Source organism: Neophocaena asiaeorientalis, unplaced genomic scaffold, assembly GCF_003031525.2.
Source record: "Neophocaena asiaeorientalis asiaeorientalis breed wild unplaced genomic scaffold, Neophocaena_asiaeorientalis_V1.1 scaffold275, whole genome shotgun sequence".
Classification (NCBI taxonomy): domain Eukaryota; kingdom Metazoa; phylum Chordata; class Mammalia; order Artiodactyla; family Phocoenidae; genus Neophocaena; species Neophocaena asiaeorientalis.
Window position 1 is genome coordinate 3,262,835 of NW_020173679.1, and position 25,054 is coordinate 3,287,888.

Below are 25,054 nucleotides of genomic sequence, written 5' to 3' on the forward strand. Positions count from 1 at the left end.
ATAAATTTCTGGACAGGCTACAAAGAAAAAAAAACTCAAATTTTTGCCCACCTCCCCACTTCCTCCTGTATATCCTCCTTTTCTGCCTGTTACTGTGGGACAGTTGGCAGCACTCCAGTGGCTGCCCTTCACTCGTGCTCTCTGTCCCACTGCTTATTCAAAGATAGCTCTCCAGGGCTTCCCTGGCAGCTCAGTGGTTAAGAATCTCCTGCCAATGCAAGAGACATGGGTTCGAGCCCTGGCCCGGGAAGATCCCATATGCTGCGGAGCAACTAAGCCCGTGCGCCACAACTATTGAGCCCACTTGCCACAACTACTGAAGCCTGCGCACCTAGAGCCCATGCTCTGCAGCAAGAGAAGCCCCAACAGTGAGAAGTCCATGCACTGTAATGAAGAGTAGCCCCAGCTCACCACAACTGGAGAAAGCCCACGTGCAGCAACAAAGACCCAACACAGCCAAAAATCAAAAATAAAATAAATAAATTTATTTAAAAAAAAAAAGCTCTCCATGAGAATTCCCTGGCTGTCCAGTGGTTAAGACTCCACGCTTCCATTGCAGGGGTCATGGGTTCAATCCCTGGCCAGGGAACTAAGACCCCACAAGATTTGTATGTGAATAAATAAAGAGGCAAAGATAGCTCTCCAGAAAGTCTCCCCTCTCCCCTGCCTTATCAGGTTTTCCTTCTCTGTTCGATCAGCAGCAGCAGCAGCACACAGCATGGTGTAATTTCTTCCGTCTTAAAAAAAAAAAAACAAAGAAAAGCTGGATCCAGCCACCACCCCAGTTCTTTACTCATCTTTATAGAAAAATGTCTCAAGAGGTGTCTAAACTCGCTGACCACAGTTCATCTCCCCACATCTTCCCATGAACCTATTCCAGTCAGACTTTTCACGCTTACCACTTCACGGAAAGTACCTGGGTCAGGGTCACCAGTGACCTTGGCTTTATTAAATCCAACGTCAGTCCTCAGTTCTCATGGTACTTTGCTCTCTGAAGCATATTGTTCACTCCCTCCTCAAAACACTTTTTTTGGCCTGACTCCCAGGACATCCCAGGCTTCAGGTTTTCCCCCTTGCACGTTGGTAGTTCTTTCTGTCTCCCTTTGCTGATTTCTCCTTTTTGCCCCAAATTCTAAATGCTGTGGCTCAGTCCTTAGGCCTCGTCTTTATAGACACTCCTTTGGGCTTTAGATACCTCCTAAATTTATGTCTCCAGCCCAGACTTCACCCCAAATCTTCAGATTCAGATGGCCACCCAACTATATTCTCAAAATCTCCTCATGGATATTTAATAAACTTTGCTTGCCTAAAACCAAAATCCTGCCACACACACCAACTTTCCCTCCCATCGCAGTTGATGGCAACTTCATCCTTCACGTGGCTTGGGCCAAAAACTTTGGAGTCATCCTTACTCTTTGCCTCACTCCCAATCTATAAGCAAATCTGTCAGTTCCTTCTTAAAGTGTATTTAAAAACTAACCACTTTTCACCATTTCCACAGCCACCAGCCTCGTTCAAGCCATCATCATCTCTTAGCTGATTATCGCAGTTACTTCCTGCTTTTCTTGCTTTCATCTTTGCACCTCTACAGTTGGTTCTCAAAACAGGAGACAACATGATCCTTTCAAAACTTGTCTTTGTCACTCCTCTTCTCAAAACCTTCCAGTAGTTTCCCATCTTACTCGGGGTAGAAGCAAAAGTCCTTCCATGGCCCTGCGTGGTCTGGTTCTTCCATTAACGTCCTGATTTCCTCTCCTGTTCCTGTCCCTCTCACTCACTCCATTCTCAGCTACCACCGGCGCCTCGTTTCTCCTCAGACACATTCCCACCTGAAGATCTTTGTGCTCCATGCTCCCTCTGCGTTCTGTGCTCTTCCCCTAGATTTACGTGTGGCTGGCTTACTCACCTCCTTTGGGTCTTTGCTCAAGTGTCAGCTTTTCAGTGAAGTCTTCCCTGGCCACCCCATTTAGAGTTGTCTCCAGGATCCCTATTCCCCTTCTACCCCTCCCTCCACCCCCATCATGGCATTTATCACCACCTGACAAACTATAGGTTTTATTTGTGTGCGTCTCCTCCTCCAATCACTGTGTAAGCTGCACAGGACTGGGATGTATGTCTGTTTGGTCCTTGATTCCCCCAAAGCCCAGAACAGTCCCTGGAGCATAGTAGTTGAACAAATAAGTGAATGACTATATCTGGACCAACTACCACCTAAAATCTTGCTGATTGTATAAGTAGAGTAAAAACTTTTGCTCTGTGGATCTTTTGGGGGAGAGGAATTATCTTTTTGTGCTGTTTTGTTTTGGATTTGCATTCTCACCACTGTATAGCAGCTACAAGGTTGGACTTTGGAGTCAGATGACCTATGTTTGAATACTGGCTCTTCTGTTATATGACCTTATTCTCATTTTTTAATTAAGAATAAAAAACTTTCCTCATAGAGATGTTGTAAAGATTAGACATAATTTAGTACGACATCTGGCACGTGGTAAGGGCTGAGTGATGAAAGCTATTATTATTATTTTCTACTACATAGACACCTACAGAACAAATTTTTAGATTTCTTTGTTTGGGGAATGTTGTTTTAATCACAGCTCCCATAATCCTGTGGATTAACTCTTAGTTCAGCCCTCAAGATGAACAAAGTTCCATCACTTTTAGAACCACAGCCTGCCCTGGCCATTTTGATTTCAGTATCTTCTCTCTTCATTCCTTTTAGCCCCCCCTTACCCCACCAAATGTTGTATAAAATACGTTGTATACAAAACTCAAAATGAATTTAAATTAGTTGTTTTGGAAAAAAATTAGTGACACTTTGGGGTACCCCAAAACTTATGTTGGGCTTTATCGCCTTCAGATACTCTGTTGTGTGGGTTTTTTGTTTGTTTGTTTTAATTTTTTTTTTTTTTTTTTTTTTTTTTTTTTTGGCTGCATTGGGTCTTCATTGCTGAACACAGGCTTTCTCTGGTTGTGGCAAGCGGGGGCTACTCTTTGTAGCGGTGCGTGGGCTTCTCATTGCGGTGGCTTCTCTTGTTGCGGAGCACAGGCTCTAGGCGCACGGGCTTGTTGTGGCTCGTGGGCTAAGTAGTTGTGGCTTGCGGGCTCTAGAGCGCGGGCCCAGTAGTTGTGGTTCACGGGCTTAGTTGTTCTGCAGCATGTGGGATCTTCCCAGACCAGGGCTCGAACCTGTGTCCCCTGCGTTGGCAGGCAGATTCTTAACCGCTGCGCCACCAGGGAAGCCCCCCTGTATATTTTTTAAAGGCATTTTATCCCTTTCCCCCTACTACCTGCCTCAGGCATAGCAGCCGCCCACTCTGGGAAACAGTTTAGCAGTTTCTTAAAAAGTTAAACATATAACTACCATACAACCCAGCAATTACACTCCTGGGCATTTATCCTAGAGAAATGGAGACTTATGTTCACACAGAAACTTGTCCACAAATGTTCATTAAACTTTTTTCATGATAGCCCAAACCTGGAAACAACCTGCGTATCCTTCAGTGGGTGAATGGCTTAACAAACTGAGGTGCATCAGACCATGGAACACTACGTGGTAATAAAAAGAAATGACTGTTGAGGCACATAACTTGGCTGAGTCTCTAGAGAGTTATGCTGAATGGAAAAAAACCAGTCTCCCAAAATTACATATGAGATGATTACATTATATAACATTCTTAAAATGACAAAATTACAGAAATGTAACAGATTAGTGATTGCTAGGGGTGAAGGAGTAGGAATGGGAGGCCTGAGGGGCATGGCTGTGGCTGTAAAAGAGCGGATCTTTGCCAAGATGGAAATAATGTTCTGTACCTGGACTATATCGGTGGTAATACTCTGGTTATGATACTGTGCTGTAGTTTTGTACAGTGTTACCACTGGGGGAAATTGAGTGAAGAGTACACGGGATCTCAGTATTATTTCTTATAAATGCATGTGATTCTACAGTTATTTCCAAACGAGAAGTGTAATTTAAAAAACTAACAAATCTATGGATATACGCAACAACATGAGTGAATCTCAGAGCATTGTGTTGAGTGAAAGAAGCTAGACTCAAGATGTACTGTCACATGGCATGTATGTGAAATTCTATAAACTCTATAAGAGGCAAATCTGTAGTGATAGAAAGCCGATCAATTGCCAGGGGTGGGGAGAGAGTGCTGACTGCAAAGAAACACTAGAGAACTTTCTGAATGGAAATATTCTGTCATAATTGTGGTAGAAGTTATATAACTTTATCAAAACTCATCAAATTATACACTTAAAATTAGTGAATTTTATTGTAATGAATATACCTCATTAAATTAACAAAAACAAAAAAGGGGATGTGTTAAGCAAGCAAAAGCCGCTGGAGCTAATATCTTCAAGAGGGAATTCCCTGGTGGTCCAGTGATTAGGACTCCACGCTTTCACTGCCGAGGTTGCAGGTTCCGGGCAACTAAGATCCCGAAAGCCATGCAGCGCGGCCAAAATAATAATAATAATAATGTCTTCAGGAATCTTTTCACTTCCTCCACTTCCTCTTAAACACCACAAGGTGGCATTAGCCAAACGTTCCTGTCATTTCACAATGGAGCCCCTAGTGAAAAGTGTTCATTTGTAGAAATGACTTTCCTTTTATTAAGGATCTTAGCCAGCTTGGTGATAAGATAAAATACAGCTTTCATCCTCACCTTCACTTTCATTTTCTTCATACATTCTCTTCTTTTATGCTGAGAGCTGATATTTTCAGCTTCACTTAATTTGGGGCGGTTTTTGCCAGCAAGTAATAAACTCCATTGCATTTCTTGTAATTACTCAGTTAACCTTAAGAGTTTTTACTTTCTTTAACAGTGTATAAGAGAAATAGCTGGCCTGGAATACCATCTGAATATTTCTATCTTCAACTTATAAGTGCTCTTTGGACTGGCAGGATCCCTCATCACCATAGTGGAAGCTCAGCAGGACTTGCTGAGACCTTGTTTCATCTGCCTAAATGCAAAAGGGCTTCAAGGACTATGGGATGGGGGCAGCTTAGCATTACAGTTAAGTCCCTTACATACGAACAAGTTCCATTCGAGAGCGCGTTCGTAAGTCCGGTGTGTTCGTAAGTCCAACAAAGTTAGCCTAGGTACCCAACCAACACAATCGGCTGTATTGTACTGTAATAGGTTTGTAATACTTTTCACACAAATAATACATAAAAAACAAACACAAAGATGAAGACATTTTTACTCTTACAGTACAGTACCTCAAAAGTACAGTAGCACAGTGTAACAGCTGGCGTACAGGGGCTGGCATCGAGTGAACAGACAAGAAGAGCTACTGACGGGAGGAGGCAGAGGAGGTGGGAGATGGTTCCTTGCTGGAACCAGATGCACGTTTGCACCTTTGAAAGTTTGCAACTAGAAGGTTCTTATGTAGGGGACCTACTGTATACAGTAAGTGGTTAGGACTCCGCGCTTTCACTGCCGAGGACCGGCATTCAGTCCCTAGTCGGGGAACTAAGATCCCACGAGCCACACAGCGCAGCCAGAAAATAAAGTAAAAAAATAAAATTGTATTAAAATTTTTAATTAAATTTAAAAAATTGATAGACTGAGTAATGCACATTACCCTCCCTAACATGGATGAGCCTTATCCAATCAACTGAAGGCCTCAGTAGAACAAAAGGCTGACGCTCCTTCGAATAAGAGGAAGTTCCTCCTGCCTGACTGCTTTCAAACTAAGACACTGATTTTTTTTCTTGCCTTTGGACTTGAAATAACGACTCTTCCTGGGTCTTGAGCCTGCTGGCCTTTGGACTAGAACTCTACCATTGGCTCTCCAGCTTGCCAACTGCAGATCTTGAGACTTCTTATCCCCTGTAATCACCTGAGCCAATTCCTTATAATAAATCTGTTTTCATATATGTGTGTGTATATATATACACCATTGGTTCTGTTTCTCTGGAGAACCCTAACTAATACACCTGCCCTTAAGGAGTTAAGACGTAAAGAGAAGAAAACAGCACCAAGAAGAGACCTGAGAATATTCACAAATGAATAGTACGGTGTTTAGGAACATGGGTTCTGGAGCCAGACAGACAGACCTGGGTTCCAATCCTGGCTCCACTCACCAACTCTGTAATCATGGGCCCATCACTTGATCTCAGAGCCTCATTTTTCTCATCTTTAAAATGAAGATTCAATGGAGTAATTAATATAAAGCATTTAATTTGGTGCCAGGCAATAATAGTGGTTTTTTTAATGAGTATAAACTTAAATATAAAACTTTTTTTTGAGCAACAGCGCCCTTTTTGCAAATATGTTTTTATGGGGAGGCTGTTCTGGCTGAAGGAGTGAGAGAAGTCAGGCCTACCCTCTTAACCTTATCCTATCTCGGCAGCCCTTGGGTGGCACTCTAGGATTCCTTGGCTCGCTGTGTGAAACCCACTGGCAGGGGCTGTAAGTGCCCAGGAGATGGAACAGACTCATCAGAGAGAGCAGGTCTCAGCTGTTTGTTAGTTCCCTAAATTTATTTTAAGATACAATATTCTTTATCTTGTTTCCTGCCATAATGCTGTGGATGGAATGTTTGTGTTCCTCCAAAATTCATATGTGGAAGCCCTAATCCCCACTGTGGTGGTATTTGAAAATGGGGCCTATGAGAGGGAATTAGGGTTAAATTAGCTCGTGAGGGTAGGACCTGTATGATGGGATTAATGCCTTTATTAAAAGAGGAAAAGACATGAGATCCCTTTCCGACATGTGAAGATAGAGCAGGAATGTAGCTCTCTGCAAACCAAGAAGGTCCTTACTAGACATCAGATCTGCTGACACCTTGATTTGGGGCTTCCCAGCCTCCAAAACTGTGAGAAGTAAATGATTGTTGTTTAAACCACCCAGTCTTCGGATTTTTTTACAATGGCCCAGACTAAGACACCTAATCTAAAAACACCAGCATCTCATTTTGACAACTGCAGTGGCTTTCTAACTGATTTCCCCAGATGTCATGTGACAATTCTGCCTTTGTAAGCCAGTGATATTCTTCTCAAAAATAAAAATGATTGTGTCACCCACCTGATAAATTTTTATTAGCTTCTTATTGCTCTTAGGGTAAAATCAAAACTTACAAGTCTTTCTTAACTTCCTTGAGTCTGCCACTCTTCCATCCCTTGTCAAGTCACCCTGCTTTACAGTGGACTTCTCTCCGTCCTCACAGGTGCCTGTGCTCTCCCCCACCCGGGCCTCTACATGTGTTGTTCCTAGGTTTATAACACCCTGTTCTCCTTCCCCTTCATCCCTATACATCAAGCCTCAGCTTAAGTATCATTTATAGAGCCTTCCCCGACCACTTAGACTAGTGCAAGTCTCTGCTGCATTCTTCCCTCTCTGTACTTTATTGTGAATATTTCATTTCTCTTCTTGTTCACTACAAAGTAGATTCTACAAGGGCAAAGACTATGTCTGTTTTATTAAGCACCATTTCACCAGCCCCCAGCACCATGTCTGGCATATTACAGGTACTTATTGTGTGTTGGATATTGGATGACTGCCTATCCCAAGACTGTGTCAGTAATGTGTGGGTTTGTATCCAGTATTGCAGTTTATAGTGGCAACTAAATAGAAGGATTTATCTTGCATTTTTAATGATTTTTTTTTTTCCTTCCTGTGAACTTTTTAAATTTCAGGCCTGCCGTGGGGCCCAGACAGCTGCAGCCACAGCTCCTCGAATGAAGAAATTTGCCATCTATCGATGGGACCCAGACAAGACTGGAGATAAACCTCATATGCAGACTTATGAAATTGATTTGAATAAGTGAGTATCTCTGAAAGCTAGGTATTTGATAAATGAAGGTGAGCTCTTGATCTATTTCAGGGACATGCTTTTCCCATCCTTGGAAGGTTTAAAAACAGATTATCCAATGGCTCTGGAATTTATCATCTATTTTTAAAACGAGGTAGATACCTGATTGAAAAACATAATACCAAGAAGAACAACTTTTACAGAATTCGTTTCCTTCCTGCAAATCAAAGTATAACAGTTTCTAGGAATACTGACAGAGATGGCATTATGCATAGTATCTGAAGTCATTAACACATTAGCAATTTAAAAATACTCAATGTTTTTATGTTAATTTATGTATATGGACCTATGTATTCTATAACAGTGATAAGCAGTGTAAACTTGGCTGGAATGGTGACAGGCCAAGATAGGGGTGTAGTTTAAATATTAAAAATGATCCATACCTACGTATTAGCTTTCTGTTTCTGTCGTAACAATTGCCGCAAACTTAGTTGCTTAAAACAACATAGATTTATTATCTTATAGTTCTGTAGGTTAGAAGTCTGGTAAAGTTTTCGTGACTAAAATCAAGGTGTCAGCAGGCTGTGTTCCTTTCTGGAGACTAGAGAATCCGTTTTCTGCTCCTTCGAGCTGTTGGCAGAATTTAGTTCCTTATGGTTGTAAGACCGAGGTCCCTGTTTTCTTGTTGGCTAAAAGCTGAGAGCCATTCCCAGTTTTTAGACAAACTGCATTCCTTGGCTCATAGTCCACATCGTCAAAGCCAGCAACAGCACGTTGAGTCCTTCCCATTACCACTCCTGAACCACTCCTCTTCCATCTTTAAAGAATCTCCACAGGTAGCCAAAAGGAAAGAAGAATCTAGTGGGCTGGGCTCTAGCTTCCCACCACTCCACACCTCCACCTCCCAAGTAGAACCAGCACTGTTCTGTTTTATGATCTGTTTTATTTGTAAATGAATAAGTATTTCTTTTGAACAAAAGCTTCCATGGCACCAGAAAAATTGTTTGAAAACCACAGGTACTTTAAATGCTTTTTTTAAACTCTATCAACACACAAACTCTTTTAATAAGATAGAGTTAATTGATATATAATCTTCTTCTCAGACAAAATTATCAAATATTCAGCAACCAAAAATTATTAATAAAATTCAAAGAAAGGGAAATTGTACAGGCCACATTTTCTGACCATAATACAATAAAACTAAAAATTCATATTAAGAACAAAAAAACCCTAATTACTTGGAAATTTAAAGCACTCTTTTAAATAACTACTTGATTAAGGAATAATAAAAATATTATTATCAGATACTTAGAAAATAAAAACATTGCAAATTAAAACTCCAGAATGTGATTAAAACTGGAAGAGTTAAATTCATAACTCTGTTCTTAACGATAAAATTTAAAGTGATTGCGTTTACTTCCAGTAATGGCAGAATGGTTTCCCTCATACTAACCCTTCAACAAATAATAAGTACGCTCTGGTTTATAAGATAAATATAAGAAGCAATGACCTGAAGGCACAGGAGAGTGAGCAAAGCAGGCAGACACTGGAAGGGAGTTGACACTTGGAAGTATAGGGTGCTGCTCAGATAAATAAACGGTTTTTGCGTGGTTTTTTTACCTGAGGGCAAGCCCCGGTTGATGTGGGAGTGCAAGGGCTAAAACTCAATAAAAAAAAATCACAGTCTAGGGACTTCCCTGGTGGCGTAGTGGTTAAGAATCCGCCTGCCAATGCAGGGGACATGGTTTCGAGCCCTGTTCCAGGAAGATCCCACATGCCACAGAGCAACGAAGCCTGTGCACCACAACTACTGAGCCTGCGCTCTAGAGCCTGCGAGCCACAACTACTGAAGCCCACACGCCTAGAGCCCGTGCTCCACAACAAGAGAAGCCACCGCAGTGAGAAGCCCGCGCACCTCAACAGAGTAGCCCCCGCTCACCGCAACTAGAGGAAGACCACGCGAAGCAACGAAGACCCGATGCAGCCGAAAATAAATTTATTGAAAACAAAAACAAAAAAACCCCACAGTCTTAGTGTGGTCACTAGCTTGAATAACCAGATGAAATACTTGGAAGCTACCATAGCACCAGAAAATGAGGGGGAAATCCTGGAAAGAAGTACAGAGGGGGAGCCCCAAATTCTGTTTATGAACTGTGCCCAGATGTTGAGTTCAGCCATACTAATTGTTGCTTTAAAAAACAATCAGGCCGTACTGAGGGCACCGGCAAGAGCGGGTGTGAGCGGGTGGCTGGTGGGGCTGGTGTGTCGGGTGGGCGGGCTGGAAGCTGAGTCGCCTGAGCCCGCAGCTTCCAGCACCCTGACCCACGCTCGGCTTGTCACTCTGGAGGGACGGTGGGGGGACTCGGAGCAGCTGCACAGCGGGGAGCGGCGGCAGCGGCCTCAGGTCCTGAGTCTCTATAGAAGCTGAAATCCATCAATCTCTGTTCTTCAAAATGCAATGAAATGTACCAAAGACTGTATTCCGACTGGCATGTAGGACATGCATGGAACCAGATAAAGCTGGTCTTTGGGGACACTGTCAAAACATAAAGGAACCATTACTTTTATATACGTCGGAATCCAGAGTGGTTTGGGTACCGGGCCCTCGGAAACGATGGCTGCACTTACCTGCTGCCCAGTGTGCTGCAAAGGAAAGGAAGCCATTCATTGCTCATACACGCCAACCAGGGGTCCTTCACCATAAACAGTGGGAGCAGGATATCTTATCCAGTGCTACATCCCCAGGAACTCCCTCCAAAAAAAGGAAGAACCTGATCCTTTACAAGACAGATCAGTTAGTCCTTACCAACGATTTAAGACAACATTTAGGGCTTCCCTGGTGGCACAGTGGTTAAGAATCCGCCTGCCAATGCAGGGGACAAAATTTCAAGCCCTGGTCCGGGAAGATTCCACGTGCTGCGGAGCAACTAAGCCCGTGCACCACAACTACTGAGCCTGTGCTCTAGAGCCCGCGAGCCATAACTACTGAGCCCACGTGCCACAACAACTGAAGCCTGTGCGCCTAGAGCCCGTGCTCCGCAACAAAGAGAAGCCACCACAATGAGAAGCCGGCGCACCGCAACAGAGTAGCCCTCTCTCGCTGCAACTAGAGAAAGCCCGCGCACAGCAACAAAGACCCAATGCAGCCAAAAATAAAATAAATAAAAATAAATTTATTTTTTAAAAAAGAAAACATTTAGATAATATGGGAAAGTTTCTAGAACTTACTGGGTTACCTGACAGCGTAGTAAACATTCTGAAAAATTCCCAGAGTGGAAATGCACTAACAGCATATGCCCTGTTGAAGAATGCAATGCCTACACGGTACACTGTGACCCTGGGGGGGACCTCCTTCACTGTGAAGTATCTGCTCAGCTGTGGCTACATGTCGACGCCACCTCCTATGAAGGAGTATCCGCAAGACAGGATGGAGGAGACAAAGGAGCTCCTCACAGAGAAGCTGGAGGAGACAAAGGACAGGCTCAGTGAAAAACTGCAAGAGACCAAAGGAAAGGCTTCTTTTAAGAAAAAAGTGGAATAGGGTGCCTTATATACCAGGTTATAGACAGTTCCTGCACTTTAACCCTTGGAGACTATGGACAAAGGTACATGCTCTTGATTATTTTTTTGGTTAGCAGCCTAAATATAGCAGTTCTTTGAGGGTTAAAGAACTAAGATAACTTTTTAAAGTTAAACATCACTAGGAAAATCAGTGTTTTTAGAAAAGAAAAAATGAATCCAGTATAAGAATTTCACGTCTGTAGCAGCGTTAAGCAGTCGTCCATGCCTTCAGTCATCCTTGCTTTGTGTTTAGATGCAGCTGCTCTCTCCTTGAATAGCTGATGCAGCCCTCCACAGATTTAACTCTAGGTCTTCATCTTTGTTATTCATTGAGGTTTTAACTATATTCAGTTCTCAATGTGGAGACAAACTGTTATCATCAGAACTGCTTATGTCTTTCTGTAAAGACAGTATATAACGGTTACATACCAGTTAAAATGTAGACTTCATATGAAGAAAGCTGAATGAAAATTGGGTCATGTATATGTAAATAAGATGTATTGTTTATATGTAAATGAAAAATTGACCTTTAAAAATGATTTTTACCTGAAGCATGCCAGAATCAAATTTTTTAAGCAAATCTGCAGCGTAGCACTTTCTCACCCAAAACGTAAAACTCTTATTCCTGCATCATGTCCTCTCCAACTGATCTCTCAGAGGAAAAGGGAAAATCATCACACCTTAAGTTTATGGTAGAGATCAAACACCCTTAGCAGTGCCTGGAGCTTGTGGTTCTCAGCAGTGCAGGTTTGGGATGATGGGACCTGCCTGTCCCTGCCACCCGGTTTCCACCAGCCAGAGTCTGTCTTGATTCCATTTTGGAGTAAAATTTTAAGATTGTAGCCGCTGTTTTCCTCTTGCATTGGAACATCCTTACTTGAGCATTTTACTTGAATTTTCTAAATAGCAAAGCTATCATTAAAACCTGCTTGGAATGAAATTCAGTCATGTCAGATGTGAAAGTTGCCGCAGTTTGTGTGGGTGTGTTTGAGGATGTGTTTGTGTGTTTCCTCTTGCTCTGCCTTTACTTCAGTTCTAACCTTTGAATTGAAAGAGGGAACGGGCCTCTTTCTAGACTTTGTTATGGGTGATCTGATAAGGCAAGAGAATGCCAGAAATAGTCCCACAGGCATCACTGCTGTGAGGCCGGGTTTTCGTATTAAATACTGAGTTTGGCCAAATTTTGAGAATACTTTAAAGGGAAAATAATGTTTACATTTGATACGTCTAATCATTATATTGGCTCTGCTGTGGTTGGACTCTTCTTTGTGGGGGTGGGTGGAGTGGTGAGGGGGCAGGGCTCACTCTGCCACATGCAGGCCTGATAAGGCAGGATGGTTTGTCTCCTGATACAGATCTAACGAACGTGTGATTTCAGATTGACAGCACATTTTCAAATCCAAAAACAGTGAACATGTTTTAGCTTGTTTATTAAATAATTCACATTTTTGAGTATATTAAATGCTAAGATAGATATGAACGAATTTGTTTATTTTTAACCACTGAGACTGCCTGGTTTAAAATCATGTGTTATATGAAATTTACTTTTCATGTTGCATAGGGCGTGTTTTCCAAAGAGGATAAATTGTGGGTCTTAGAAGCACTAATAATCCTGAGTTTCCACCTTTGGTTCAGCCCATTTGAGATTTGTTGCCATACAGTTTCATAATTGTCTTGTGTTTGTCCAGTTACAGAAAGTGAGGCGCTGGGGAGTGCTTTGAAATTCTCTAGTGAAACATTCTCTGAAGGTGTAAAAAAAAAAAAAAAATCACTCTTCTGAGAAGCATGATACAGTCCAGGGTTACTACAGCATGTTATTCATAAGGTCCAGCATACAACCCAAAATTACTAATCATACAAAGAAACAGTGAAAAGTTAAAAGACCATCAGTGGAGACCAGCCTTGAAGCAACCCAGTTGTGGGAACTAGCAGAAAGGATTTTAAGCAATTATAATTGTGTTCATAGATAAAGGAAGATACGCTCATGATGGGATAGGAAATCTCAGCAGAGTTAGAAACTATTGATAATTAAAAAGAACCAATGGAAAATCTGGAACTGAAAAACACAATATCTGAAATAGAAAATTCACTGGATAGGCTTAACAGCAGATTGGAAATGACAGTAGGAAGATTTGGTGAACCTGAAAGTAAATTACTAGGAAGTGTCTATTCTTAAGACAAAAAGGAAAAAAAGATGTTTAAAAAAGAACCTCATTGATCCATGAAACAGTATCAGAAGGTCTAACACACGTGTAATTGGGAGTCCCACAAAGAGTGGAGTAGGAGAATGGGCAAAAAATATGCTTGAAAAGGTAATGGCCAAGAATTTCTCAAGCTTGTGAAAAACATAATTTACATATTTAAGAATCTTAGTGAGGGCTTCCCTGGTGGTGCAGTGGTTAGGAATCCGCCTGCCAATGCAGGGGACATGGGTTCGAGCCCTGGTCCAGGAAGATCCCACCCACATGCTGCGGAGCAACTAAGCCCATGTGCCACAACTACTGAAGCCTGCACGCCTAGAGCCTGTGCTCTGCTACAAGAGAAGCCACCACAATGAGAAGCCCATGCACCACAATGAAGAGTAGCCCCCGCTCGCTGCAACTAGAGAAAGCCCTCACAGAGCAACGAAGACCTAATGCAGCCATAAATAAGTAAATAGATAGATAGATAGATTTTTAAAAAATCTTAGTGAACTCCAAGCCCAAGATAGATAGATAGATAGATAGATAAATAAATAGAATAGAATCTTAGTGAACTCCAAGCAGGGTAGATACACAGAAAACCACCCAAGCACATCATAATCAAATTACTGAAGATAAAAATAAACAAAATCTTGAAAGCTATGAGAAAAAAACACATTGTATGCAGGGATATGAATGATTGTTTACTACTCGTCAGAAATTACAGAAGCCAAAAGACAGTGGAATGTCTTCTCTAAGTTACTAAAAGGAAAGCTCTGTCAACTGAAATTCTGTATTCAGCAAAAAGATCCTTCAAGATGAAGATGAAATTAAGACATTTTCAGATAACAAAAAGTAAAAGGAGTCATAGCTTCCTGTACTGCGTGAAAGAGGGTTTTTCAGGCTGAAGAAAAATAATAACCAGGTGGGCCAGAGACCTATGCCACATGAAAAAGGAAGTTTTTCAGGCTGAAGAAAAATAATGCCAGGTAGAAACTCAACTCTTAGAAAAGTAATAAAAGGCACCATATATGATAAATACAAAACCATTTTTTTGTCTTAACTTTATTAAAACAGTTATGACTGTTTAAAACAAAATCATAGGGACTTCCCTGATGGTCCATTGGGTAAGACTCCACGCTCCCAGTGCGGAGGGCCCGAGTTTGATCCCTGGTCGGGGAACTAGGTCCCACGTGCATGCTGCAACTAAGAGTTGTCATGCCGCAACTAAGAGTTCACCTGCCACAAGTAAGAAGTCCACATGCCGCAACTAAAAGACCCAGTGCAGCCTAAATAAATAAATAAATAATAACATTTTTAAAAAACAGAACAAAATTATAACATTGTCTTACATAAAATATAACTTACATACAGGTTGGAATGTTGTTACATGAAGTGGTACAATATTAACTCTAAATAGACTGAGAAGTTAAGGACGTATAATCCTAGAGTAACCATTTTATTAATGCAGAGAGATATATAGCTAAAATGGAATTGGAATATAGAGAAGTTAAGGACGTATAATCCTAGAGTAACCATTTTATTAATGCAGAGAGATATATAGCTAAAATGGAATTGGAATATAGAGAAGTTAAGGACGTATAATCCTAGAGTAACCATTTTATTAATGCAGAGAGATATATAGCTAAAATGGAATTGGAATATATAAATTAAATATATATATACTAAAATGGAATTCTGAAAACATTTACTTAATCTAAAAATACTACTTAAAAGAAGGCAGGAAAGAGAGAACAGGGAGAAAGTGTTGGGACAGATAGTAAAATGATAGACCCAAATCCAACCATATCAATAAGTACATCAAATGAAAAGAGACTAAACACTCCAATTAAATGGCAGAGATTGTCAGAATAAGTAAAGAAGCAAAGCTCAACCACATGCTATTTACAAAAAAATGCACTTTAAAAATTTTTTTGGCCACACTGTGGGGCATGCAGGATCTTAGTTCTCCGACCAGGGATCGAACCCTCACCCCCAGCAGTGGAAGTGTGGAGTCTTAACCACTGTACTGCCAGGGAAGTCCCCCCAAATGCACTTTAAATATAAAGACACAGATAGGTTGAAAGTGAAAGAGTGGAAAACAATATACATGCAATCTGCATTAAACATAAAAAAGAGTGGCTATGGTAGTATCAGATAAAGTAGACTACAAGGCAAAGAACACTACTGGAAATGAGGGAACATTTCATAATGATAAGGGGGTCATTTTATCAGGAAGACATAATAATCATAAATGTGATAATGAAATACACATTCTTTTTAAGTGCGCAGTGCTACATTCACTAAGATACTGGGCCATAAAACAAATTTCAGTAAATTTCAGAAAGTTGGAATCTTACAGGGTATAATCTCTGATCACAGTAGAATTAAAATTTAAAGCAGTAACAGCAAGATATTTTAGGTATCAAAGCAGAAATCACAAGGGAAATTAGAGAAGATATTGAACTAAGTGATAATGAAAATATAGCATTTCAAAATATGCAAGATGCATCTAAAGCAGTGCTTATGGGGAAAATTATAGCTTCAAATGCATACATTAAAAGAAAAAAGGTTTAGAATCAGTGATCTAAGATTCTACCCTAAGAAGGCAGAAAAGTAAGAGCAAGGTAAACCAAAAGCAAGTAGAAAAATGAAATAATAAAAATAAGAGCAAATAGGATGGGGGCTGGGGGTAAGACAGCTGGTAGAAAAAAATAAAACCAGAAGTTGGTTTTTTTGGAAACAAATTTGATCATCTCCTAGCCAGACTGGAGAAAAATAAGAGAAAACAAAATCCCAGTATCAAGATGGAAAGAGAGCCTATGGATATTAAAATGATACCAAGAGAGTATTATGAATAACTTTATGACAAATTCAATAATTGATGAAATGGACAAATTCCTTGAAAAAATACAACTTACCAGATTGACATAAGATGAAATAGAAAATATGAATAGTTTTATGTTACAGAAATTAAATGTGTTATCAAAAACATTTTCACACAGAAAACTCCAGGCCCAGGTGGCTTCACTGGTGAATCATATCACACATTTAAGAAAAACCTAACACAAATATTCTTTCAGAAAATAAACAAGGAATATTCATTTCCTAGTTCATTTTATGAGGCCATCATAACCTGATACCAAAATCTAACAAAGACATTACAGAAACGAAAATTACAAATTGGTATCGTTCGTGAACATAGACACAAAAATCCTCAAGAAATTTTAGCAATTCAAATCTAGCAATCTATAAAAAGGGATAATGACTTAATGACCAAGTTTCAGTTTATCTCAGGAATATGAAGTTAGCTTAACACTGGAAAATCAATCATTGTAATTCATCATATAAAGGATAAAGGAGAAAAGCCATAACTCTGCAAATCTGAAAAAGAAGGAAACTTCCTCAACCAGATAAAGAGTATCTAGGGACTTCCCTGGAGGTCCAGTGGGTAAGACTCCACGCTCCCAATGCAGGGGGCCTGGGTTCAATCCCTGGCTAAGGAACTAGATCCTGCATGCATGCCACAGCTAAGACCCGGCACAGCCAAGATAGACAGATAGGTAAATAAATAAATAAAAATAAATCTTTTTTTTAAAAAAAGACTATGTATGGAAAAAGCTACAGCTAACAACATGCTTAATTGTGAAATATTGAATGCTTTATCCATAAGACCTGGAACAAAACAAAGATGTCCACTCTCCACTTCTATTCAGCATTTTACTGTACATTCTAACTAGTGCATTAAAGGCAAATGAAAGAAAAGACATGAAGATCGAAAAGGAGGGCATTAAATTGTCTGTAGTCACAAATAACTTGATTGTTTACGTATAAAATTCCAAGGATCCAAGGAATCTACAAAACTACAAGAACATACTAAGTAAATTTAGCAAGGTTGCAGGATACAAGGTCAATATGCAAAAATAATTTTTTTATACTAGCATCAACCATTCAGAATTTTAAGGTTTTAACCAGGGAAATTAGGCAACAAAAAGGAAGAAAGGAAATTGGAAAGTAAGAAGGAAACTCTTTCTTTTCACAGATCACATGACCTTGTATATAGAAAATCCTAACAAATTCACACCAAAAAATTATTAGAATCAATAAATTAGTTCAGCAAAGTTGTAGGATACAAGATAAGTATATAAAAATCAATTGTATTTCTGTACACCAGCAATGAACAATCCTAAAATAAGAAAATGATTCCATTTACAGTAACATCAAAAAGAATAAAATAGGAACAAACTTGGCAAAAGGAATGCAAGACTGAAAACTATAGAACATTGTTGAAAGAAACTAACAAAGACCTAAATAAATGGAAAGATATTTCATGTTTCTGGGTTGGAAGACTTAATATTTTTAAGGTGGCAGTGCACCCCCAAGTTTATATACACATTCGCTGTAATCACTCTCAAACCCCAGCAGCATTTTTTTGCAGAAATTGACGAGCTGATCCTAAAATTCATCTGGAAATGCAAGGGACAAAGAATAGCCAGAACAAGCGATTTCTACGTACCAAAATGTTGTTTGCAGCATTGTGTGTAACAGGGAAGGATTTTAAGCAACCTAAGTGTTCTTCCATAGGAAAATGGTTACGTAATTACAGTCCCTTGGCCGAGTTGTTTTGAATGAAAAAAGCAAGATACTATCATATATATATATTGCATTTTTTTAAGTCTGAGAAAATTTATACCAAACTCTCCATATTGCCTACCTATTATGAAATTTAGCATGAGACAGTTTAAAGGACGAGCTTTAGCTTTTTAGCTATTTATATTTGAAATTTTTATAAAATGCAAATACTAGCTTTTGTAACTTAAAGAAAACGAATAAATAGAATTGATGTACATAACTCAAAACATGCCAGGACAAGAATAGACAGATCATTAGAATAAAAAAAGTTCTAGGGAATTCCTTGCCAGTCCAGTGGTAGGACTCCATGATTTCACTGTCGAGGGCCCATGTTCAATCCCTGGTCAGGGAACTAAGATCCCGCAAGCCACGTGGCATGGCCAAAAAAAAAAAAAAAAAAAAAAAGAGTTCCAAAATAGACTACATTATATATAAAATTCTAGTATAGAATGGGGCGGGGGCGGTTGGAGGGGGAGTATCACAAATCAGAAGCAAAAGGGGGTTTAGTCAGTCAGTGATTTGGGGCAGTTGATTAGCAATTTTTGCAACTTGGGGGAAATAATTTTAAAATGGAAGAAAATTCAAAATATTCGTCAAACCTCAGGAAGGAGTGTGGTCTTTTAGACTTAAAAGAGGATAGTATCATAAGGGGAAAAGTGGTCAGCTTTTAACAATGTAAACATTTAAATTTTATGTGTGTTTGAAAATTTTGATTACTGGGGGTTTCCCTGGGGGTCCAGTGGTTAAGACTCTGCACTGCCAGTGCAGGCAGCGCGGGTTTGATCCCTGGTCGGGGAACTAGGATCCCACATGCTGCGTGGAGCGGCCTTTAAAAAAAAATAAAAGTGAAAAAAAAAATTTGATTACCAAAATCAGAAGTCAGATAGCCACTTGCTGGTTGAGGGTGGGAGCAAGATTAGCAACAGATGTATTAGATGTGTGATGCTGTGGTATATATTTGGTCTTGGGTTTCTGTCTTCTAAAAGCCTTGTAATCCTAAAGAATAAGAACTATAGGGTCATCTTTTGTTATATTTTGTTTTCGTTCCCAGTTCCTGAAATAGCTTCAGAAAATAATAAAGGTGAAATGGGTATCTTTTGTTATTCATAACAAGCCCCTTTCAACCACACCTGAGTTTATATTAATGCGATGATTTCTTTAAAAGCCCCTAGATAACCAGTGGATGGGGGCTGGTTGCTAGGGAATCCAACCGTGTGATTAGAGGGCTGGAACTTTCAGCCCCATCCCCTGACCTCCCAGGAGGGGAGAGGGGGTAGAAGTTGAATCAGTTACCAGAGACCAATGGTATAGTCAATCATCCCTACATAATTAAGCCTTCATAAAAATCCTTGAAGTACACGGTTCAGAGAGCTTGGGTTGGTAAACTGCAGGAGGTGCTGGGAGAGTGGCCTGCAGGAGAGGGTATGGAAGCTCTCCTCCCCTTCCCACATACCTTGCTCTGTGTGTCTCTTCCATTTGGCTGTTGCAGGGTTGATCCTTTTATAATAAACCAGTAATCTAGTCAGTAAACTTTTTTTTTTTAATTCTGTGAGCCACTCCGATTGATAGTGGCAGAATTGAGTTACACTGTGGGACACCCACTTGGTGTTGCAGAATTGCTTGGCATGGGAAAGACACCCACACATTTGGTGACCAGAAGTGAAGTATTGGGAGTTAGTAGTACAGAAAAACAGAAGAGTTTTTGTTTTAGAAGATGGTAGGCTCAGATCTTTAAAAGAAAAAAAAAAAAATCCCCAGACTTCAGTAAACAAAGAGGCAAAGAACATGGACAGACTGAGTCTATAGAATTAGTCCACTAGAATGAACGCTCTGTGCGGGCAGGAATTTGCATCTGTTTTGTCCTCTGGTGTATCTCTAGCACCTAGAACAGAACCTGGTACAGAGCAGGCTTTCAGTAAATAATTGGTAAGTGAGGAAACCTCAGTGAATTTATGACAAATATTCAACCACTGTAGTATTCAGAGATCTCAAATTAAAACACTGACAGTAATAACTTCTCCATTCTCAGAATAGCAGAGGTTTTTAAAGGTTACAATTCCCAGTGTTAGCAGAGGTACAGTGAAAAGGGTATAGCATATTGTTGGTAGAAATATGTACAGATAATGCAGGTATGTTAACCAACCTTATTATGGTAATCATTTCACTATATATCAAATTACCATGTTATACACCTTAAATTTACACACTATTATTTGTCAATAATCTCAAAGCTGAGGGGAAAAAAGAAATAGAGACAAAGAAAGGAAATTGGGGGGGGGGGCGCAAAGTTTTTTAAATCCCATTCATAGAAAATTACTGAGAGGAGCGCAGGTAGCGGTGGCAACCAGGAAGTAGATTTGCTGAGCGCTTCTCTGTGCCAGGTGCTATAACAACTGCACGTTTTGTTTTGTTTTTTAATTTTATTGAAGTATATTTGATTTACAGTGTTGTGTTAATTTCTTCTGTACAGCAAAGTGACTCAGTTATACATACATGTATTCTGTTAAACATACATATATTCTTGTTCATATTCTTTTTCGTTATAGTTTATCACAGGATATTGAATATAGTTCACTGTGCTATACGGTAGGACCTTGTTGTTGCATGTTTTTATTTAATCTTCATAATAATCCTGTGATACAAATAATAATTCCATTTTACAGATAAAGAGACTGAGGCTCAGAGAAAATAAGCCATTTCCGTAGAGTCACAGTCTGCATGATGATAGTCATAGTGAGACCGAATGTATGTGGCAGACACTGCTCTGAGTGTTTCATTTTCCTGTATGTTAATTCACCTGCAGCAGTCCTGTGAGATGTGGGCGTTGCTCTCTGTGCTTTGTAGATAGGAAGCTGTTAACTAACCATATAAAGCTACTTACTATTTTTGTCCAAAAAAATAAAACTAAAATTTGAAATAAATTATGTGGGAAAACTTTTCAGGGAGCTTTAGAAGAAAAAATAAAAACTGCCAGTATATGGAAGTTGTCTCCTAACCTAAATATTTCTCTTCTTCTTTAGCTTTCCATTTCCTAGAAATGTATATGCAGTGTGGCACTTAAAATGTGTAAGAATTCTGCTGTACTTAAAATGTGTAAGAATGTGCAAAAATAAAACTATGGAAAAAATTCTGAATGTGACCTGAGAAGGCCATGGATAAGAAGAGCAGCTAATATATGCAGCTGTCTCAGATCATATTTTGATAAAGTGTAGGGAGATTGAACTTCACATAAGGACAACTGGGTCTTTTATTTTTGTGAGTTTTTTTCTTTTTTTTTGGTCAGCTGTGGTCCTATGGTGTTGGATGCTTTAATCAAGATTAAGAATGAAATTGATTCTACCTTGACCTTCCGAAGATCGTGCAGAGAAGGTAAGCATTTTCTTCCCTGTTGTTAGGCTTGGACACTTTCGTTCTGTTCCCCAAAAGAAGCCTGGGCTGGCCAGAACTGATACCAGGGGATACCTGGAGGATGGCTGCAGTGCTCTGCCAGGTGACCTTGCCACAAGTCACACTTCCTTTTCTTAGGCAGAAGTGTTGGAAATTTGAACTGTGGTATAAGTTATGGTTTCTAAGTTTGCTTCCCTTCAGGTGCTTTCACTTGCATGGTTACTGCTTCTGGCGGTCCCTGTGAGCTGCTGCATCCTTCAAGGACCAGCTCAGATATGCTAGCTGGTCACCGCGGAGCTCTTCTTTAGGGGGGTAGTGGGGAATTTCTAGCTGGTGCTCGTGCACACTTAACACTTGTCCAACGAGGGGGCCGTGCGTCCCCTTCCAGCTCCCAGCATTACACGTGCACAGAGCAGGCGGTCAGTAGGAATGTTCTGGATGGAAACAGCGATTCCTACAGTGTGCTGCTGAGTCCAGGCAGCGTGCGTACCGACACCCTTTAATAGCTATGTATTGATTTTATGTACTAGAAAAATATAATTACTAATGACAGTGTAACAGTGATAGAAATGATTTTTAAATATGAATTTAAGGTAAAATGAATTGATTTAAAGTAAACTCCTAAGTAATCATTCAGATGGTTCTCAGGTGTGGGAAAAATCACAAGGGGTGCTGTGACAGCTAACTGATCCTGATGGCTGTGGAACACAGACTGTGCAGACTCCATTCTGTGCACTTCACGTGAGATAGACAGGTGCTGTTACCATTTACACTCAGCGTACATGTGAAGAAACTGAGGCCCAGGGAGGTTAAGGGACTTCTGAAAGGACACAGAGATGGTGAGTCGGGAGCCAGGACTCAGCCAAAGTTGTCAGATTCCAGAATTGCACTCTCAGGTGATACAGTCACTGGCCGGGCTCAGAAAACCTGCGATAAAACCAAAACAGGGCAGCTGGGGCCAAGACCAAGGGCTGTGATCGAACTTTCTCCCTAAAATAACCTTCCATAAAAGAAAAAGTCGTTATAGCTATTGGCCCATCGCTCTTTATCTGTGTTCTGCCGTACATCTCAAGCATGTAAAGTCCTACTTCTAAGACATCTGTTTTGATTCAGCTAATCTTACAGGATTGGATTCAGTGTAGCAGATGCTAAGGGTATGATAGTTTGGCTGAATCCTGCTGTTTAGGGAATATTCTGCTGTAATTAAGTACCAGCCTTCCCACATAAGTCCTGACAACACAGGAAATAGACGCTTTTCAGTAAGCTTCCCCATAAAACTCTTTCAGAGCCAAGAAACACAAGGTGTGGCCCATGTGAGCAAAAAAAAAAAATGAGGCAGAATGATATTAATTGTGGCTACTTTTGTTTCCCTTGTAGTTTGTGAAGAGAATTTCCAGGGGAGCCTTTTTAAGAGAAGTCTCCTTGGATTTTTATTACTATTGTATTTATACCATTTCTTATCAAAGCGTACTGCTCTGCTGGGTGCCAGGCTCACAGAACTGTGATGATAATATTCGATCTCTTGGGGAACTGTAGGAGTGTTTGCTTAAGTGGATATTTGTGTCCTATTATACTTTTATTAAGATTAACGGGAGAGGGAGAGAAAGTGATAACCCAGTCCAAGTTTCACAAGTAACCACATTTCTCCGGCCTAACTACTTTCAAAAAACAGCTTCAGAAGAAGTGGTAGCAGGGGCTTAGAGCGCATAGTCATTTGTAACTCTGAAATACCTAGGAAATTCCATACACAGGAAGTGAGTCCAGGCTAAGAAAATTCTCGTTTCAGGGTCCTTGGTCAGCACCTTATTTTGCTTACTTTGGTTTGGTTTCACATGAGCTCATCCTCCTTGAAAAGTCAGTGCTAAGGCAGCTTTTGTGGGTTTCATGTCCCCAGTGTAGACTTTGTGGAGACAATAGAATGAGATCTGTCTCTGGACAATCTGTATCCAGGCCTCAACTTTAAGATGACCAAGACAGTGTTGATTTATTTTGGGGTGTTATATCTGTTAAGAGTTTGAGTCCAGGGAATTCCCTGGCGGTCCAGTGGTTAAGACTCTGCGCTTTCACTGCCGTGGGCCTGCATTCAATCCCTGGTCAGGGAACTAAGATCCCACTAGCCTTGTGGTGCGGCCAAAAATAAAAAAGTTTAAGAAAACTAGAGTTTGAGTTCAAATAACAGTGACTTTAAAAACAAAAAACTGGTTTTTCTCTCAAAATACATGAAGCAAGGAACTAGGACTGGTGTGGGCCCTCCGTGATGCCAGCAGCACCCCAGGCTCGTCTGTGTTCCAGTGCCATCCTGAGCAGATAGCTTCCAACCTCAGGGTTGCCTCCTGGTTTCACAACACGGTTTTTGGAACTACAGCCGTTAGATCTACATTCTAAGAAGAATGGGAAGGAGAAAAGGCAGCGGGCACCTCTGCACAGGTGTATTCCATGTCAGTGCTACTCCTGCTGGTAGAGTAAGGACAGTCGGGAAGGGAGAATTGCAGCTGGGCTGCCTGCAGCTGGGCAGGGGAGTGTTAACTGTGCTGTGTCTCAGGCATCTGCGGCTCCTGTGCCATGAACATCAATGGAGGCAACACTCTCGCTTGTACCCGAAGGATTGACATCAACCTCAACAAAGTTTCAAAAATCTACCCTCTTCCACATATGTATGTGATAAAGGATCTTGTTCCTGTGAGTTCCTGCCCGTGTGTGTGTGTGTCTCCCCACCTCCCCAGCACCTCCCGCCCGCTTTTTTTTTTTTAAGGGGGGCAGGAGGTATGTGTGTTGTGCTATAGTTCTTCAGGGCAGGGTTTTTTCCTGTCTTCAGTTTAGTTAAGGAATTTGAATGGCAGAAGATAAATGGCCTAGAAGGTCATCCAGCAGCTCATTTGGTGAGGACTGTTTGGGAATAACAGGGCACAGAATTTTAGACCTGGAACAGTTTCAGAAATGAAGAATTTGGCCATAACAACAAAGAGTTCATGTGGCAAATACCAGTTGGGAATGCAGCCGTTCTTATGTGTTTTCATGTCTACCTCCCTATATTTGACCACCTTCCCTTTCCCTGGCTGGGTGTTCTCAAGGGCATCTGGGGAGAAAGGACTGTGGGATTGGAAAGTTTCCCAAGTGGGTGAAGGAGAAATTCCCTAACCACGCTTACATGTGACCACTTCTCCTTTCGTGACCTTTGCATGTATCCATGCCAAGGGAGGAGAGTCTGACTACTGCCTGTCACAGGGCAGGAAAGTGGGCGGTGTCCCAAAAATGGGATAAGTAGGAAAGCTAAGGAGTGGTGGTGGAATTTGACCCATTTCTTCTTCTTCCTCTTAACCTCAGGATTTGAGCAACTTCTATGCCCAGTACAAGTCCATTGAGCCTTATTTAAAGAAGAAGGATGAATCCCAGGAAGGCAAGGAGCAGTATCTGCAGTCCATAGAAGATCGTGAGAAACTGGTCATTAGTCCCTGTTCATTGTCTTGACTTGAGGAATTTTGTTGCAGAGATGTTTGTCAGGAAGTGGGGCTTAGGGGCAGAGGGGCTGG

At 40.7% G+C, this 25,054-nt stretch overlaps 1 protein-coding gene and 1 pseudogene across 1 annotated transcript in view; both read left to right on the top strand.

Moving 5' to 3' along the window:
* SDHB (succinate dehydrogenase complex iron sulfur subunit B) overlaps nt 1-25,054 on the top strand; it is a 34,498-nt gene that overhangs the window by 2,800 nt on the left and 6,644 nt on the right. The window contains exons 2-5 of the mRNA XM_024749733.1: nt 7,649-7,776; nt 21,421-21,506; nt 24,067-24,203; nt 24,849-24,965. Coding sequence (XP_024605501.1) covers nt 7,649-7,776; nt 21,421-21,506; nt 24,067-24,203; nt 24,849-24,965 — 468 coding nt within the window. The remainder of the gene's footprint in view (nt 1-7,648; nt 7,777-21,420; nt 21,507-24,066; nt 24,204-24,848; nt 24,966-25,054) is intronic.
* On the top strand, nt 10,218-11,417 carry LOC112402687 (protein FAM210A-like; annotated as a pseudogene).